The sequence below is a fragment of the Paralichthys olivaceus genome, chromosome 2, assembly GCF_024713975.1.
Source record: "Paralichthys olivaceus isolate ysfri-2021 chromosome 2, ASM2471397v2, whole genome shotgun sequence".
Taxonomy (NCBI): domain Eukaryota; kingdom Metazoa; phylum Chordata; class Actinopteri; order Pleuronectiformes; family Paralichthyidae; genus Paralichthys; species Paralichthys olivaceus.
Window position 1 is genome coordinate 15590740 of NC_091094.1, and position 18719 is coordinate 15609458.

At 41.1% G+C, this 18719-nt stretch overlaps 2 protein-coding genes across 4 annotated transcripts; both read left to right on the top strand.

The window, feature by feature from the left end:
* Positions 1-771: 771 nt before the first annotated feature.
* On the top strand, positions 772-6334 carry prph (peripherin). The gene is made up of 9 exons (XM_020086750.2): positions 772-1450; positions 3114-3174; positions 3559-3654; positions 4176-4340; positions 4427-4552; positions 4657-4877; positions 5107-5159; positions 5342-5415; positions 5559-6334. The coding sequence occupies exons 1-9, from the start codon at positions 903-905 to the stop codon at positions 5637-5639; spliced, it is 1425 nt and encodes a 474-aa protein (XP_019942309.2). The 5' UTR covers positions 772-902; the 3' UTR covers positions 5640-6334.
* Positions 6335-8120: 1786 nt separating this feature from the next.
* timeless (timeless circadian clock) lies at positions 8121-18719 on the top strand. Of its 3 annotated transcripts, XM_020086749.2 has the most exons (30): positions 8121-8258; positions 9172-9254; positions 9362-9515; positions 9650-9764; positions 9877-9939; positions 10032-10133; positions 10240-10395; positions 10480-10613; positions 10887-10974; positions 11069-11245; positions 11396-11613; positions 11951-12054; positions 12277-12446; positions 12540-12665; positions 12829-12980; positions 13143-13240; positions 13444-13564; positions 13673-13874; positions 13976-14115; positions 14762-14841; positions 14953-15076; positions 15172-15254; positions 15379-15533; positions 15692-15914; positions 16156-16224; positions 16329-16447; positions 16916-17171; positions 17604-17655; positions 17752-17819; positions 18208-18719. In XM_020086749.2, exons 2-30 carry the CDS (start codon positions 9173-9175, stop codon positions 18330-18332), a joined length of 3756 nt encoding a protein of 1251 aa, XP_019942308.2. In that variant the 5' UTR covers positions 8121-8258; position 9172; the 3' UTR covers positions 18333-18719. The 3 variants fall into 3 exon arrangements, with proteins under 3 accessions (XP_019942308.2, XP_019942306.2, XP_019942307.2); XM_020086747.2 differs by lacking the exon at positions 8121-8258 and having other exon boundaries at positions 9158-9254; XM_020086748.2 differs by lacking the exon at positions 8121-8258 and having other exon boundaries at positions 9158-9254; positions 17616-17655; positions 18208-18470.

The window sequence follows — 18719 nt, forward strand, 5'->3', positions numbered from 1 at the left end:
AACAGTCACTATCCTGTGACCTCTCCCATCTTTACTTTCTGATCCAGAAGCAACCTCGGAGTCATGACTTTGCATTACCTACAACAAAAAGAACCTTGTTCTTGAAAATATCTAGAGTTATTTGACAGCTCAAACAGGCATTACTGGATCTACTGCATTTGAAAAGGATAGAATAACTGCAGAGTCATGGCTCTGCCCCAGACGCCCAGAATATCAATAAAGTATTCCATTACTGTAAAAGGAGAGAGAGACAGAGAGGAGAGAGGGAGGGAGACATAGAGAAGAGAAAATAACCCCCAAATCATATCGATGTGTCCATGTGATTCAATTTAGGATAAAATTTCACATGTACTTATTGTAAACCTGATTATAGCATTCTTGACACATATATTTAATAGTGAAGTATAAAACGTTAAAAAAAAAAAATCATACATGGTGTACAAGAATTATATTGGAGAAATAACAATCAGAACAGGAAGACTGACCGATTGAGTTGAGCGTCAATGAGGGTGTAAATCAGAGAGGCGAGGAGGGGTGGGCTTGAGGAGACATCTTTAGTTATCAAAGCAGTAACGTAGAAGCCAGTCTGGCCACCTGCCAAGTGCTCTGGTTAAAAGGGTGGAGCTGTCAAGGCGGAGAGTAAGACGTAGCACGGGGAGAGGCAGAGACGATCTGTGAAGGGTAGGGAGTGGCCAAAGCCTGTACGCTGATGTGTGACTGAGGAAAGAAGAGTTCATGTGGGTGGGGTGAGGAGAAATGAGGGAAGGGGAGGCGTCAGGATGATGGGATAGCCAACTCGGGTGCATAAAAACCCCTGCGGTCTTCAGTGTGATGTCCTGTTGCTCACAGAGCTTTCAACGCTCCACCTTTCCTCAGCAATAGAGAACAGAAGGAGATCAACCATGAGCCACTCTTCAATGCAAACCTCTACTTCCTACAGGCGCACTTTTGGAAGCCCACACCCCATCTCCATGTCCTCCTACTCTCCTGTGTCTACCCGTATCTCCCAGTCCGGCGGACGCTACATGCGTTCAGCATCACCTGTGGTAACGTCCCGCTCCACCAGCTACCACCAACAGCGTTCCCGCCCCACCGCTCAGCCCCCTCGCCTCTCCTACGACAAGGTGGACTTCACCTTGGCTGAAGCCATCAACCAGGAGTTCTTGACCACCCGCAACAATGAGAAGGCAGAGCTGCAGGACCTCAACGACCGCTTTGCCAGCTTCATTGAGAAGGTGCGCTACTTGGAGCAGCAGAACGGTGTGTTGCAGCAGGAGCTCAACCAGTTCAAGGGCCAGCAGCAGCACGGCCAGCCTAACCGCATCTCAGATCTATGCCAGGAGGAGATGAGGGAGATGCGGCGCCAGCTTGACGCTGTCGGCAAGGAGAGGGACCAGTACCTGATGGAGAGGGACAACCTGGCTGAGGACCTGGTTCTGCTCAAGCAGAGGTTGGTACCAGCACGATCAGATAAGAAAGTAAAGTGTAAAATGAAGATCAGTTTCATGAGTGGATATATCAGTGAAATGATTGGGATAGACAGATTGATAGATAGTTTGTGCATGAAGGAGACATTAGGATGACTGAAGGATAAGGTAAGAATACTATAAAATAGTTTGAGGAATTGTTTGACCCTCTTCCACGTAAATTAAAAACCATGACAGTACATAGAGCTACAGAGAAAGTTGCCTGCTGTACAACTCTATAGTATCCCAGTGTACCTCTCCTCTTGATTCCACATTACCTTGTTGTGTTTTTTATACTTTATATAACATGGAGCCATAGGCTGCTCACAGCTGTCATTGACGTGGTTGAGATATACTGCTACTAGTCAACAGTAAGCACAAAGGAGGAAGAGATTTCCTATAGGCACCAACCACTTGATTGCGGTAATTATGGTTGAGTAGGGCGTGGCACATCAGCAGACTGGATGCCATAATGCGATGACGTGCTGCAGGACACTGCACTGCATCATGTCTATCAGACTGTTTCCATGTATGAGTGTCTGTCTGTTGAATGTATTTTCTACAGGCCCTATTCAACATGAAACATGGTGATGACCACGACATGATAAGAACCAACAGAAATAGTATAACACACTACTTACAAACTATTTAAATAAGGAAAATGATGAATGATATTTCACATAAATGTTTAGACTTAGAAACGTGCACAATTATGAATGCACGAAGGGACATGAGATCACAGAGGAGCAGGATGGATGGGCCAGACAAAGGGTGGGGCCAGCTGAGGAGCGGGGAGGGGAGTGCGAGAGGAAATGGGACCAGAGGAAGAGAGGTTGGGTATCAGGCGTGGTAAGAACAGCGTCAGGAAAAATCAATGTGACTCAATGACTCCATTAGGTGTGAGTGTCCCTCTCTGCTGATGGTATGGTGCCAGGGACCCCATTAGGACAAAAGGGCCCCACGTAACACAGCATGAATTAAAGATGAGGGAGCAGGCCCCACCATGTAATGCTTTCCCCACTAATCTACTTTATGTCCACTCCCGAGCATGACTTCTGTCAGACAGGACAGATGGAGGCATATCCAGATATTGACCAACCATCAGAAGAAAAATATAATTAGGAGAGAATGACAAAAACTCTACATTCTGATAATATCATTTGTGATGAGTCATTGCAGCAACTCATAAATTGTAACTTTGTAAGTTTGCTGAAGCATAATGATGAGAAGTCAGAGCTGAAATCAAATAAAATATCTATTTTAATATCTTTGCAGAAGCAAGAAATTACATTTTGGCTTTTGGCAGTATCTCAGTTTGCTAAAGCACATCAGACAATTGATATTTTATATCTATAAAAAGAGAGGAAGTGTGTGTACATAACCTTATTGAGTGAGTGTGGTTGACCTTATTGAACTGTGGGGAAACCACATTAGTTGAAAGGAGCAGCTGCTGATTCCACTGGGTGCTCTCCCAAAACCCCTTTTACAGGACAGTGAATTAACAAATTGATCCAGAAAGCTTTTTGCCAGCTGATGCCCTGGTGCAACCTTCGACAGAAAGGATTTTCTTTGAGGGGAAAAAAAACTCAACACGTTTTTTTGGGGGGGACAGAAACTCGACACAATGTCTCTCTCTTTGTTCTGAAGGTTGGATGAAGAAGCCCAGAAGAGGGCAGATGCTGAGAACAACCTGACTGCCTTCCGTAAGGTAAAGACTCATCCCATTGGACCACGATCAACATACTGATTAGTGTCCTCTGAAATTCTATTGAGAGAAAAACTTTTTTGTTAAGGCACTTTCCTGCACACATGGTTTGTACAAGTAAAACAATCACATCAATCAAATGTACCCTAGCTGTTGTCAATTGGCTGTTTTTATGTTTTAATGAGAATTTTTTTACACCCCAAATATTTGGACAAATCTTTATCAATCATCACCCAGAGTTTCATTTCCAAACCATTTAACCTTTAGATAAGCAGAACTTATATAATCATTTAAGCATAATGCAATGTAAAATCAATTAAGTGTAAGGGAAAATTTGCAGCAGTTTTTGCAACAAACAACAAATTGTGTTTTGTTTCCTGTTACTAGGATGTGGATGATGCCACGCTGGCTCGTCTGGAGCTGGAGAGAAAGATTGAGTCTCTGATGGATGAGATTGAATTCCTGAAAAAGCTCCATGATGAAGTAAGTGAATCTATCACTTCTGCACTTCACTGTCAACATATTACTGGAAAATTCATTTTTAGGAGTTTTCCTTATCTAGACAACCATTATTGAAACACTCAACTTTTGCATGTGCAGTATGGGTCCTACACGACTGACTCCCTTGTAGTGATGACAAACATGATCATCCCAGTGATTAGCTGACCAAGTCATTCATTCTGTACCACACAACATGTTCTACTTGGATGCCTTTTGAAAATGTATGATTTTAGTAATATCTGCAAGACATGCAGACAAAGAATCAGCAAAAGATCAGATGAGAGTCATCAGCATATGAATTGACTTTAAGAAGGAGCCCTTCGCTCTTACACTCATTGTGTTATAAACTGTTGGATACAGACGATGAGATGCAAGGTGCTAAACTAGCTCCTCATACCTGAATAAATGTTTGTGTTTAAGTGTGCACGAGTAATTTTTTGCTTTGACTTTTTGGGCTTTCTGACAATAATTTTGTCCATTTGTGTCCTGTTCTTTATCACCAGGAGATCCAGGATGTACAAGTGAGTGTCCAGACCCAGCAGCTGAAGATGGAGGTGGACAGCAGCGCCAGGCCTGATTTAACTGCTGCCCTGAGGGACATCAGGGCTCAGTATGAGACCATCGCCTCAAAGAACATGCAGCAGTCAGAGGACTGGTACCAGTCCAAGGTAGGCAGACAGCTAAAATGACAGATAATAACAGGAGCACAGGAACACACATTCATTCCAGTGTATTTCATCTTTTGTCCTGACAGTTTGTCGATCTGACTGAGTCTGCAAAGCGCAACACTGACGCGCTGAGGCAGGCCAAGCAGGAGGCCAATGAGTCCAGGAGGCAGATTCAGTCCCTCAACTGTGAAATTGATGCTGTGAAGAACACGGTGAGGCCAAGAACCACTCGTTGATTTTCTATATCAATCACTTATGTGGTGTTATCAATGAGAAAACAATTTCTCATTTGGTGACGTGCTGTTGTGGTCTTCAGAATGAAGCTCTGCTGAGGCAGATGCGTGAAATGGAGGACCAGTTTGGCAATGAGATTGCCAACTACCAGGACAGCGTGGGCAGACTGGAGGACGAGATCCGCCATCTGAAGGAGGAAATGGCTCGCCACCTTAGGGAGTACCAGGACCTCCTCAATGTGAAAATGGCTTTGGACATCGAGATCGCCACTTACCGTAAACTGCTGGAGGGGGAGGAGAGCAGGTGAGGGAGAACATTCCGTGTCTCAAGTACAGGTTTTTACAGAAATGTTCCATTCCATAGACTTACAAATATACAAGATGTGATAAAAAGCATAAAAGAAAGCCTTGAACAGCATTTTCTTTGATTTTGATCTACACGTACTTCAGTTAAAAACCTCAGAGCAATAGAGCAAATTCCTTTTATCATAACAGGTTAGTAAATAAATCCATAATCTCATATTTCTGTTTAGGATTACTGTCCCCATCTTAAACATCGGTATGAGCAATCACTTTGGAGACCGAGGTAAGATTCTAAGTTTCTCATACCTCATATCTCATTTCACAGTCTCAGGGCTTCTTTTTAATTTATTTCAATTATACGTCAAACCACTGAAACCATCAAAAACAGAGAAAAAATCTATTTGTGGAATGCAAATGTATCTTCATGTAAAAAACTCAGCAGCACTTTAATCTCACTCTTCATAGACTATGAACAAACTCCAGACAGCGGGAGCAAGAGGACTGTGCTGATAAAGACAGTTGAGACTAGAGATGGAGAGGTACAACAATTTATAGAAAATGAAAAGACATAATGCGAAAATAACTATTATTTGCATTATGGATATTGTGAGGAACATACAAAATATTACTTTAAAAAATGTGAAAACATATTTGAGCTAATCTGACAGTTTTTTCCTGTCAGGTGGTGAAGGAGTCTAGGAAGGAGAAGGAGAGAGACTCAGGCCGCAGTGATGGAACCGACAAGGAGGATAAGGAGGACTAGATGGAATCTGGTTAGAGAATGTGAAGGCCAGTGCCATCGTAGAAAAACAAACATTAAAAAAAGAGAAAAAATCAATTCGAAAAAAGAACCTGATAAATATATATATAGTCCTCATTGCCACTAGTTATGTGTTTATCTGTTGAGCAAAGAGTCTCAGTGTAGGTGCAATGTTGAATGAATTCCTTTAGACGGTGTCACCTTGGTGCTATTTAAGCCCCCAACTTTTGCTAACACAAACCACTTTATTAACGTACCACCCGAGGCCTTGATTTACAGTGCAATCCTGTGGAGTGCTTAGACGACCACACATTTATAGCAGCGTGTTACACTACAGGCTACAATATCCAAACTACAGGCTAAAATAACTAGGTTAGTTGCAGGATGTTAGAAGATTGAGTCGTAGATATGACTGTGCTTATCAACCTTCTGACTCAACACACCTCAAAATACAGATCGAGAATAGATTCACTTGTTGGCATTTGTTTTAGAAGCTTGGCTATCCTCTTAATGTGCAAATCAACAAATCAATAAAGACATGGATCATCAATACACATAGCAGACAGGAAATTTTGACAGTTAAAATACGACTGTCACCAACTGACAAGACTTTGGCTGAATGTGCTTTGCAATGCTGTGTGTATCTGGCAACACTGAAGAATAAATATGTAAGTGCAAATAAAGTTAATTGGAGCAAATCTGTGTTGTTTTGTCATTCCACTTATGACGAGTGAATCAATTACAATTAATGTTGTGTTAAAACGTGGGCATAACCTTCACTCATATGCTGTCAAGTCAGTCAGGTGCTTTCAGGGACAATCACAAAACAGAGCATCTCACTTCCACTGGTCTATGGCTAGAAGAAAGGACAGTTATTTCAAGGAGGAAATGTTTTTTTTCCTGTGTCTCTTTGTTGATTTATTTGTCAGCAGGATTATGCAAAAACAACTCAAACTAATTTCTACCAAATTTAGTGGAGGGATTACGCCTGAGCCTGGGAAGAACCCATTAAAACGTAATGCAGAGGTGTATCAAGCAGGATTTTTTCAATCATTGTTTGGCCTTGGTGGAGATATGTGCTCTATTGAGTCATGCTAATTATATTAGTGAATTCTGAACTGAGTGGAAAACACAACAGGGTTTAAACCTGTACTCTTCTTATAGGTGACTACCATGGCATGGGTATTAGCTCCATGTAAAGGCCTGTGTCCAGACTATTTATAAGAACCGTTTTTTTATTAATCAGGTATTTAAGGCATTAATTGTCAGTCTCAACTCAACTCTGTATGCAGATACGTTGTTTTGAGCATATAGAATATACAACATTTTATAATGGATCTTAAGACAGCTCATTATAAAAAAGTATATAATACCTGTACGTGGCTTCTCTTCTCTTAGGCTTTAGACGTCTGGTAGTTCAGGAGGCTGCCTAAAACTTCTTCACCTTTAGTAGTTCACTCCATGATCATGCATCACCCATTCCTTGCCAGTGGAATGACTTCTACATAAGCGTGGATCAGAACGGTTGCAGGATTTACACATTTCTTCTTCTTTGGGGTTCATCTGCAGCTTAAATCCATGAAGTTGCAATACAGCCATCTTCTGGAGTGATTTCCCTTTAGATGTTTTCAGATTTTCCTCTTCAGTCCAGTTTTCTTTAGAAAATTAAACAATGCTTCCTGCCTTGTCCACTGCCATCACACTCCAGTCAAGTCAATGACCTGTGCACCTGCTCCTGTTAGCACTTTTCATTTCCTCCGTCATGTCCTTTCTTTCCATTCCACATTTCCTGCAGTAAACATATGCATGTTCTACTGTTTCTGGTATCTGACAGTTGCTGTGTCTCAATTCAGGGGCTGCACCCTTTGGAGAACATAGTCTACCCGGCCAACGAAGGCCGCCTTCTTCGTAGGTTGAGTATAACGTGAAGGCCAAATTGAAATGAGACGGTCTTGTCAACAGAAGACACTTACTGTTTTAGCCTGACAACAGAGCTGAAGTTGGACATGCCAAGAACATTTGACTGCCCCTTGATTCGATTTCAAAATACATTTCGTTCACTGTTAGGTTGAACAGCAAGCATGTTGAATGCTTCGACACCGACCCGCAGTGCATCCTGGGATGAGATGGGAAAGTTGTTTTTTTTAAATCTTGTGCACACAAATTATAATATTCAAGGAACAATTTCTAATGCACAAGATACATCTTTTGGGACCTCTGGGGGCCATAGCTTCCGTATAATGTGAAGAGTACCTAGTTTAACTTCTCAGGCAACACTTTAGCTCAAACTGCAAGCAAATTCAAGTGACTTCACAAAGTCAGGCCTATCCAAACCTCAACATGGCTTCAATCGCAACTCTCTCCATCAGAGCGTGACCTCTGTCATGTGATCCATGAAGCTCCTTGTGTCGCAGCCCGGGTTTGTGCTGCCTGGAATACAAAACCGAGGGTGTCACTATCACCGGTGGTGACGACATTCTGCATCCGGTGTGTTGGCGCGAGACTTGTCTGCTCGGTCAGGTCAGAGACTTCAGACTGACGCCATCGCTACACGTCTTCTCAAAGACTGAGCTCCTCCAGCTGCTGAACACGACTCACGAGGAGCAGCGCTCACACCTGCAGGTAACTGTGCTGTTCTCTGAAGCGGACCGGAAGTCCCAGCGCGCCGAAGTCAGGCTGCTGCAACCGAAGCTAACCAGCGGCTACATAACATTAGCAACAAGTGGAGCACATACTGCAGCTCATGTAAACTAATGTCATGTTACATTGTTCCTGCTTTCACCTGCACGTCTCTTTAATGCTCCAGCTGAGAGTGGAACAAATTCTACTCCTTCATATTCTGCTGCAATCAGGCAGTCTCATCTTAATCTACCATAATAATCATTATTTCTAGATAATATTCTGAATTATATTGAATTGACCAGAAAAATAGATTATACATTATTTTTCTCAGAATTTTATTGTAGTAATAGTACAAACAATTAAGTACCTAAAGTACAAGTACCTCAAAATTGTAACTAACTGTTGTTCTACCTCAGATTTGTGAAATGTTTTGCTGTTTATCATCATTTTTTTCTGCTCATTCACTCAGGAGCAACAATCAGTCTATAAACTCGGTAGAAATTATAATTTTATTATAATCATGATTATTACCAATAATAACTGATGTGGAAAAAAAGGGGACATGCAATTTTTGGTCAAAGGTAAAATGTGTCACAACAGACAATTATAGATCGTAGTATTACAGAGATGCCCTGGCCTTCAAATCATAAGCTCCATGTACAAGAGATCATGCTTGTTTACAGAATTCCTGCTTAACTTGTGACTTATATTTCAATGAAAACAATCACAATATGATTCATTTTGCATGTTTACATCTCTTGTTGACAGTGTAGGTCCACTTCTGTTAGACAGTTTATTCATTGTCGTATTGTAAAAAACAGCTGTTGTCTTGATTTTGAGATGCTGAACATTTGTGTCTTCGTCCTTCTCACCTTTTCCTTTGTGCTGGCTGACGGTGTATGTACGTATTCAGGATGAACTGTGAACTTCTGGCAACTTGCAGTGCTCTTGGCTATCTGGAGGGTGACACCTATCACAAGGAAATAGATTGTTTGGGTGAGTTGTCTGAAGTGTTCAAATATTTATTTACTAAGACGAAAAAGATATTTATCTTTTTGCATTAAAATCAGTCATTGGTTAACTGTTCCCTGTCTATATTGCAGAGAGTGTGAAAGACTTGATCAGGTATTTACGCCATGAAGATGATACCCGTGATGTCCGCCAGGAGCTGGGTGCAGGCCAGATAGTACAGAATGACCTTCTGCCTATTATCATTCAACATGGACAAGATAAAGCCTTATTTGATGCCTCTATCAGGTAAAAAAAATCTCACATTACAATGTTATGCCATTTTCTTTTTCAGTTTTGATTGGAAGCTGTAGTTGTTAATTGTTAATTGAAAAATAAGATAAAGAATGTTGCTCATATGACTCCTATCTGCTTTTTCTCAGGCTCATGGTCAACCTCACTCAACCTGCTATGCTTTGCTTTGGTAAAGTCCCTGACGACCCTGTGTTTAGACATCACTTTCTGCAAGTCACATCTCATTTACAAGCCTACAAAGAGGTACCTGTCCTCATGTAATTGTAAAATCACTCTATATTTTATGTTTTATATGTATATTTATACAGTAAACATTGTGGTGTAGGATTTAGCACAATGTCCTTTTTCTTTTCAGGCATTTGCCAGTGAAAAGGTGTTTGGCATTTTAAGTGAGACGTTGTACAACCTTCTGCAACTGGTGAGTGTTTTACTGGTAATCATCTTTGCCTCCATCCTGCCTGTTGACTAGATTATAAAATACTTCTATTTGTTGGTGTTTTTCTCTGTCAGGACTGGGAAGAGAGGCAGGAGGAGGATAACTTACTGATCGAGAGGATCCTGCTTCTGGTCAGGAATGTGCTTCATGTACCTGCAGACCCCTGTGAAGAGAAGGTCTGACCCTAACCCTTCTCATCAAGACAAACCTCTTGGTTTTTCTTTCACCTCAGCTACCTCTAATTCCTCCTTCCCCAAACTCTGTCTGTTCCCTTCACTGTAGAAAGTGGATGATGATGCCAGCATCCACGACAGGCTGCTGTGGGCCATTCACATGAGCGGATTTGATGACCTGGTAAAGTTCCTGGCGTCATCACAGAGTGAGCAGCAGTGGAGCATGCATGTGTTGGAAATCATTTCCCTCATGTTCAGAGACCAGGTTAGATTGAATATATTGATGTTGTTCACATAAAGATTGTCAGCTGTTTTCTGTGTTTGAGCTCCTCCTCTTTCTCTCCTGCAGACCCCGGAGGCTCTGGTGAGCGCCGGTCAGGCTCGTTCAACGGAGGAGAAGAAGAGAGACTGTCAGGAGCTGGAGGCGTTAAGGCAGAAGGAGCACGCAGAGAAACGGTCTCGCACTTTACAAAGAGGAACCAGGTGACGCACAAGATGTTCTTTACTGTCAAGGTTACAAGATGGAACAATGGACATAAAGTGTAGATTCAACTCAGCTTTATTAAAATAATAACCTTTACACTTTTCAAGTTACTTAAAGCTGCTTTACATAGTAAGGAAAATAGAAATAAAACAAACCAAGTACAGACAATAACAAGTATGTTTGTTGGAGATATTAGTGAAAGAATGACTACCAGACTGAAAAATATTTGTTTGCTCTATGTGACAGTTTTTGTGATGATCTTTTTCTTTCAGACACTCTCGCTTTGGAGGATCCTATGTTGTCCAAGGTCTCAAGGCAATCGGAGACAAAGATGTGATCTATCACAGAAATCTTCATAATGTAACTCCACTCGTCTGTCATGTGAAGAAATCCTAGTAATCACAACCTTAACACAAGTGATTTTAATACAAGTCTGTATGTTTTTGTTTCTTAGTTCAAACAATACACTCATGACACAGGCAAAGCAGTGAGACGGGTTCCCAAGAGGAATCGACAGGCCAAGGAATGTAAGGAGAAACGGCGTTCTGCCTTAAACGTGCGACTCTTCCTACAAGAGTTTTGCATGGACTTCTTGGAGAACTGCTACAATCACCTCATGTACCTGGTCAAGGTAAGACTCAGTGTCATGAATGAGTCATTGTATTATATTTTTTCTTTGTAGAAAAAGTCAAACAGCAGTTTTGTTTATTTACCATTGACATCCTACACTCTCTTGTTGGAGTTAGTTGGTTTTTGACTTGTTTCCTCTTGTCCTCCACAGGAAAGTCTGATTCGAGAGCAAACTCAGCAACATGATGAAACCTATTACCTCTGGGCCCTCAGCTTTTTCATGGCCTTCAATCGTGGCAACGGTTTCCGTGCTGACTTGGTTTCTGAGACCATTTCCATCCGTGCCTTTCACTTCATTGAGCGCAACGTCACCAACTACTATGAGATGCTGCTGACCGACCGCAAAGAGGCCACATCCTGGTCCCGCAGGTAAGAAGATCACTCTGAAGCAGACCTGCAAACATTTCGTCAACCTGAGGGTTGACGTCAGGTTTATGGCAAAATCTATAAAGTGACACAGGTTGAACCTAAACCACAAAACAACCGGACTTGTTATTGAGTATAAATTCATACCATAACTGTGTCTCTGTGTATTTTTCAAGCAACCACGAAGTTACCTTTGCATAATAAGCAATACAATTAAAGTCTGAATTCCTGACAACGTTGTGGTTTAGATGTTGTTTCAACTCTTCAGCATTTAAATGTTTGTTGGCAGGTGTTAAGAAAAACGTATGGGCCCAGACTGATGTTTCTTTTTCTTCTCTAGGATGCACTTGGCTCTGAAGGCATATCAAGAGCTGCTGCTGACTGTGAATGAGATGGATCGCTCACAGGATGACAGCATCCGTCAGAGTTCTAATGTTATTAAAAGTAAGATGCTCAAAGACCTTAAATTTGGAATTGAATGTGATATACAGCCTGTTTTGGGGCTAACTGGACTCAAAGCACAGTTGACACATGTTCTCTCATCATTCCATTTTGCTTCAAATAAGGATTTGTTTATACAGCAAAGACATTATTCGATTTCAATTCTTGTTTTAGATATTTAATGTGTCAAAATTATCATTTCATCTATTTGTTGTAACCTTCTAGGTAACATCTTCTACCTGATGGAATACAGGGAGATTTTTCTGACGTTGCTGAGGAAGTTTGATGAAACCAAACAGCCTCACTCTTACCTCAAAGACTTGGTGGAGTCGACTCATCTCTTCTTGCGCATGTTGGAACGTTTCTGCAAAGGTCGCAAAAACTTGATGGTTCAGGTAATTTCTTCTGTTAGTTTTCCAGTGCATGTGTTTATGTTTTCCATTAGCACCTGCTTAGATGATTATTATGTATCTGTGGTTACTCTGCAGAGGAAGAAGGTGAGGCGGAGAAAGTCTCGAGGTGATAAAAATCTTCCAAATCCAGACACTACTCCAGAAGCGCTCGCGGAAAGCTGGAGGATTGTGGAGGAGGAGCTGAAGTCTTCAGGGTTTCAGGTCGGTGTAAGATTTGTCTCCAAGAGGGAGCAGAGAGCGTTTATCGTCTGAATTTTTGTCGTGTTTTAGAGGAAGATTATCAGAGGCACATTCTACACAGGAGTATTTCACATCTGAGAGTTTTTCTAAACTTGAAAATGTTTTTCTATTTTGCTGTGCACAGTTGTCAGAGTCTTTGACTGAAAGAATTGTGCCATTCGATGCAACATCTGAAACTCCTCTTGAGGAGCAGCGGACTGAGGCTATGGTACGAGTTAAGGACGCCCTGCTGGCTCGACTGGGACCAGAAGCACTGGCACTGCTGCGTGCTGCCAGGTCAGTTAGACTCAGTTAATTTTATTAACAATCAATCTGTCCACAATTTTTTTTATTTGTTTTTTGCTGACAGTTCTGACAGACATTTGAAAATGCTTGATTTTTCCGAACCAACAGTCCAAAATATTTGTTAATTTAAGATTGTCCTCTTGTTGTCCTCAGAGAGGTGTGGCCGGAGGGAGACGTGTTTGGTTCAGCTGATGTGGAACCTGAGGAGGAACTGGAGCTGCTCAAACAGATCCTGCACGCCAACCTGCCAAGTAAAACAATAATGACCCTTTGTACTAACTTAGGCTACATTTAATGATTATTTTGAGAATTGTTCCCTCCGTTTTTTTTTTCTTGATAATAATTTACCACTAAACTACTAGGAGACCAATTTTCTTTCGATTGACAAATTATTGCAGCTCTACTTTGTACCAGAGCATCTATGTGGCGTTCAAACGTTACCTTGTCATTTCAGGTTCCTCTCCTCCTGAGCCTGTGGTAGAGGAGGATGATGATGGATTAGAGTTAGAAGAAGAAGAGTTAGAGTCTGTCCAAGTTTCTGAAACCGAGTTTAACTTTCTAGACTTCCTCAAAAAGTAAGCGAAACAGTTGCACTAACTTTGAGGACAACATTCATGACAGATACTTTTTCCAATGCTTCTTCAAAAACTTTGTGACCTTTTTAATAATTTTACCCTTCTCAGGTTTGCCAGCCCCAATATTGTGCATCCATACCTTGTCCTATTAAAATCCTACTCAAAAAACTCTCCTCACACAAACCACTGCATCGCTCGAATGCTGCACCGCCTGGCCTTTGACCTCAAAATGGACGCCCTGCTTTTCCAGCTGTCGGTGTTCAACCTTTTCAACAAAATCCTGAGTGACCCGGCTGCAGCTGCTTACAGGGTACAGTAATCCCAGATAGGAGAAAGAATAAAAAGTTTTTGATGACATAGACTGTACAGTACATTAAATCCAAGATTCACCTTTCATTCTGTCCTTCACAGGAACTGGTGACCTTTTCCAAGTATGTCCTGAACCGTTTCTTTTCACTGGCAAAACAAAACAACAAGGCATATGTTGAACTGCTGTTCTGGAAAAATGTGGGAGCTGTACGTGAGATGACAGAGGGCTACAGCCAAGAAGGGTCAGTTTCTCCCTTTTTTGTGTTTCTTTATTGTTAGAGTTTGTTTCCACCTTTTGTCTTATGTAAAATTTACCTTTGTTACTAAGTTATTGGTCACAAATGAGCTTTGATTCAATTTATTCAACTTGAATAGCACTCAGTAGAGCACATATCTTTATCAAGGCACAACAGTCCCTTTAAATCCAATCTAGCTTCCCCAAGTTTAATACACTCGGATATAAGTTCCCTAAATGTGCCTGATTTTTTTTTTTTCTACCTAGATCCATGAATTATTCCCTGAGAAAACAGTGAAAATGTTGAAAAATGCCCTATGGTGCAATGTTAACGAAATATGTGCAGTGTTTCCCATAGGATTTTTTTTTTAGGCTAGTTGTCATTCGTCACACACAAACTGACGATCACATGTATTTATTATAAGCGAGGATGTCTGGTCATAAATCTGGATTGTTCCGTCACTTTACCCCTGATCTCCTGCGTGTCACGTCTCATCTGTTTTTTGTTTTGAAGGTGAATTGTTTTCCAATGTAGTTAAATACATGTCTCTTAAACTCTTAAGTGAATCAAACAAAGTAAATACTGTAATATATAACAAATGAGTAGATCCTGGTTTCTGCTATTTGAAATTGTGTCTCTCTCCATATATCAGAGAGGGAAAGAAACAAGCCTGGACTGAGGAGGAGGAAGAGGAGTTGCGCAAGCTCTATGAGGAGCACCGTCATTCTGGAGGTTGACTCTTTGTTATTGTTCCCACATCGTTTCTGTTTGTTGTGTTATATGATTAAGTTTCACGCTATGTACTTATGCATAGATTCTGCCACTCACTGTTCTTGTGTCTAGTGCCAGACATAGTGGAGACTTTGCTGCCATTACTCAGCGACAGCACCCGAACTCGGCGGCAGGTCGTGACACAGCTGGTGCGTATGGGTCTGGTGGACAACGCTAAGGAACTGAAGAAACAGAAGTATGTCCTCCACAAAGAATATGGAGAGTAATATTCTGCAGAAAGGCTTTACAAGGTTAACAATCTGTACTGATGCATTTTTCTCTTTCCCAAAGGATTGGTACCCGCATTGTGCTTTGGACTGAGGAGCAAGAGGAGGAGCTGCAGATGCTGTTTGAGGAGTACAAAGATTCTGATGGTACTGAATTCGCTATGTGGTGCATGAGAGAATTAAGTGACCTTTCACTGTACCTGTCCCCTCTGTTCCAGTCCCTGTAGTCTCAGGAACACTTCATGGTCCTGACTCTCTTGTACTCTCACAGATGTGCTGGGTAATCTCCTGAAGAAGCTCACGGCCAAGCGGTCCCGTGCACGTGTGGTGGACAAGCTGCTCAGCATGGGCCTGGTGTCTGAGAGAAGAGAACTCTATAAGAAGAGAAGTCGTAATGCTCACGGGAAGAGCTCTGGAAAAAGAATGGTAACGTTATTTTAGATGTATGGTACTTATGTCTTTTTAAGATAAGACTGTAAAAAAGATAAAGTATGTGAAGACTATCAAAATATAAGCTTCCTGTGATCCAGTGTTTTTAAAGAAATGGCATCTGTACAATGGAGAACTTGTTTTTTTTGGCACAGACTGAAGAAGAGTTCCTGGCAGAACTAACACAAGGTGCTCCGGATGATTCTATGGACAGAGATGAGGAAGAGGATGAAGAGGATGAGTCTGAAGAGAGTGAGGAAGATGAAGAGCAAGAGAGGGAAAAATCCCAAAATGTCATGAGAAAGAGCCAAAGCGCGCACACCCCAGTGGAGAGGAGAGCTGATGTAGGCGCCATGGTCACTGCTCTGCATCAGGGAGGTGAGACTAAACTTCTTAGACAGTTTTACCACTTTACTTTCTTCACTTTATTTAAATTCAAATGGGCAAAAGCTGGAATGTCAAATATTTAATAAGAATTTTTGGATAAAATGTATTTTTTAAGATGATGCTAGAGTCTGTTTTTTATCAGATAATTCAGTAAGTATTTGGAAGACTATGAATTATTTTTTCAAACTTTCTTGGACAACATGAATTATAAACTGATTTCATGTTTTATCAGGCATGTCTGGACCTCTGTTGTGGCTACAGAATTGTCTTAACAGAACCGCAAATGACCGTGAAGAAGATGGTAAGTGCAAACATTTTGCATTTACTTCATTTCTTTAATTGATTGAAAGTTGTTTTAGGTTTGGTGGAAGTTAAGTGTGAGTAAATGAAATCGTTGCTGTCCAGGTTTCTCCCAGCCTGTGCCACTGGTCCCCCTGACTGAGACCAATGAGGACGCCATGGACAACAAGAGCATCCAGAGGCTGTTACGCAAACTGGGGATGCGTGCACCGGCAAATGAACAGGTGTTTTTTTTATGATGTCATCACCAAATCAGTGCTGTCACTTGTTCCTGTTTTGTTGCATTGGTAAAATAAAATAACAAGATGATTAATAATATAGAATAAGAAAGACATCATATAAAAAATAAACTAGAAGGGCACCCCTCCACCAAGGCCCATCACTCTCTTTATTATAAACCACCATTTTAAATCACTAGATCCACTAGATTTTATTTGAATCTGTACCAACTTTCACATGTTTATAAATATCTTTCCCCCAGCTCCATTAATTATTCTCTGAGAAAGAGAAGTAAAGTAAAAAAACATTCCTGTATCTGTCTCCTGATCCAGATCTGATCCAAAGTTTCCTTGGTTCACGTCTTAACCCTCCACAAAATTCATAGTCATAATCTTGTTGACAAACAAACAATGCCAGTGAAAACATAACCTCCTAGGTGGAGGTAATTAACAGAGTTAATGTTTGATATCCAGGAAACTTTCTGGAGAATCCCAGCAGAGATCAGCGCATCCCAGCTCCGCAGTGCAGCTGCAGCTCTCACTCCGAGAGAGGACGAACCAAGAGTTGTTGCAGAGCAGGACGGGCCAACGAGTCAAACTGAAAAACACCTGGAGGAGGAGGAGGAGAAGGAGGAGGAAGAAGGAGAGGTGTCAGGTGAACAGAGAGCTCAGGCTCTGAGAGCTCTGCTGCTCGCACGAAAAAGGAAAAACGACACCACTGAGCATACAGGTATGTGTGGGACTTGCACAATCGTCACCTTGTGGTGTCAGATGACACCAGTTAATTACAGCTTTCTCACTTAGTGTAAGCATTACGTTACATGCTGCACATTAAATTTACCTCAGCAACAACCTGCTTTGGCAAGTCAAGCAGCCAGGAATGTTGTATCAGAAGTGAGTCACTGTTTATGCTTTGATTTCCTGAGAATATACATAATTTCCCAAGAAAATAAGAGAAATCCACTGCAAGACTCAACTGTTGTTTTGACTTTGAATTGGAAATGTAAATTTCATCATGACGCCTGTGTTTTTATGTGTGTATATATATATATATATATATATATATATATATATATATATATATATATGTATATGCTCTATATACAGATATAAATCTGCTGCTAATTGGTCGAGCATTAAGATTGCATTTGGGTTTTTTTAGCTTCTGTATCAGATTTCACCTCCCTGGAGGAGACAGAAAGTACAGCTGAGAGGTGAGTTATCCCCTTTGTATTTTTTTATCAGATAAGCCAAACCACAGCTGAGAAATTTCTATTTTAAATTGAATACATCTACTTTAATCAAATCAGGTCCCAAGAGAAGAACTCAGCTAAAAGAAGCAGAGTGTTGGACGATGATGAGGAGGAGGAAGAGAATGGTATTTTACTCCTTTTGTTTGAAACCTATTTAAACACTGGTGTTTTAATGTATTTAAGACCTAGACTGTGTTTAAAGGTGGAGGACGTGTCTCCACTTCCCCCCGGTGTTCTAAAATGAAGCTGAAATATCCATAAACACTTTCGACACGATTTGGAGGCAGAAGATGTGCAGTAGTGATTGTGGTGTGGAGCTGCTGTTTTATTAGTTTTAAACCAAACTAATCAGAAACACTCAGTGTGATTATAACTACCTAAAATAACAGAAACCATCTTCGAGCAAAATGTATTTGTACTTGTCCCATCCACTAACATGTAGGTATGCATGGTGATGTAAGTGATCTTTAATCCTTAGTGAACTGCAGCATTAACACAGTTCTCTCTACACAGAAAAGGACTCCTCCACTGCCATGGACATGGATACAAAGAGTGATGCAGATTCAGAGCAGGAGGATATCTCTGCTCCTGTGAAGCGTAGACGGAAGATGGTCTTAATTGATGAAGACGAGGATTAGTGATGAGCTTTAATGGACTGTAAAAGCTGTGGACACGGGAGACTTTAAAGTCTGTGGCTTTGCTCTGAGGTGGATGCAGCTCTCTGGACGGAGTTCATTCCAATCTGTAGAAACACTGTTAATGGAAAACAAAGCAGCCCAAACAATAAGCCATTAGCCATGCCTCTATGTCAATGTTGATTGGACCATTTTCTGTGATAATGCCCAATAGGTTCTGGGTACCTTTCTATTCTATAGGTTACTTTCCTCTGATGTTGTCTAAAAAAGTTCAATTATTAATCAACAATTTCAGCTTTCATGCTTTATTACTTGTATGTCTTTCAAAGTGAAATTCATGTGTACTAATTAATAAAAAAAGCACTGTTGTCAAAATAGTGTCTGACTGGC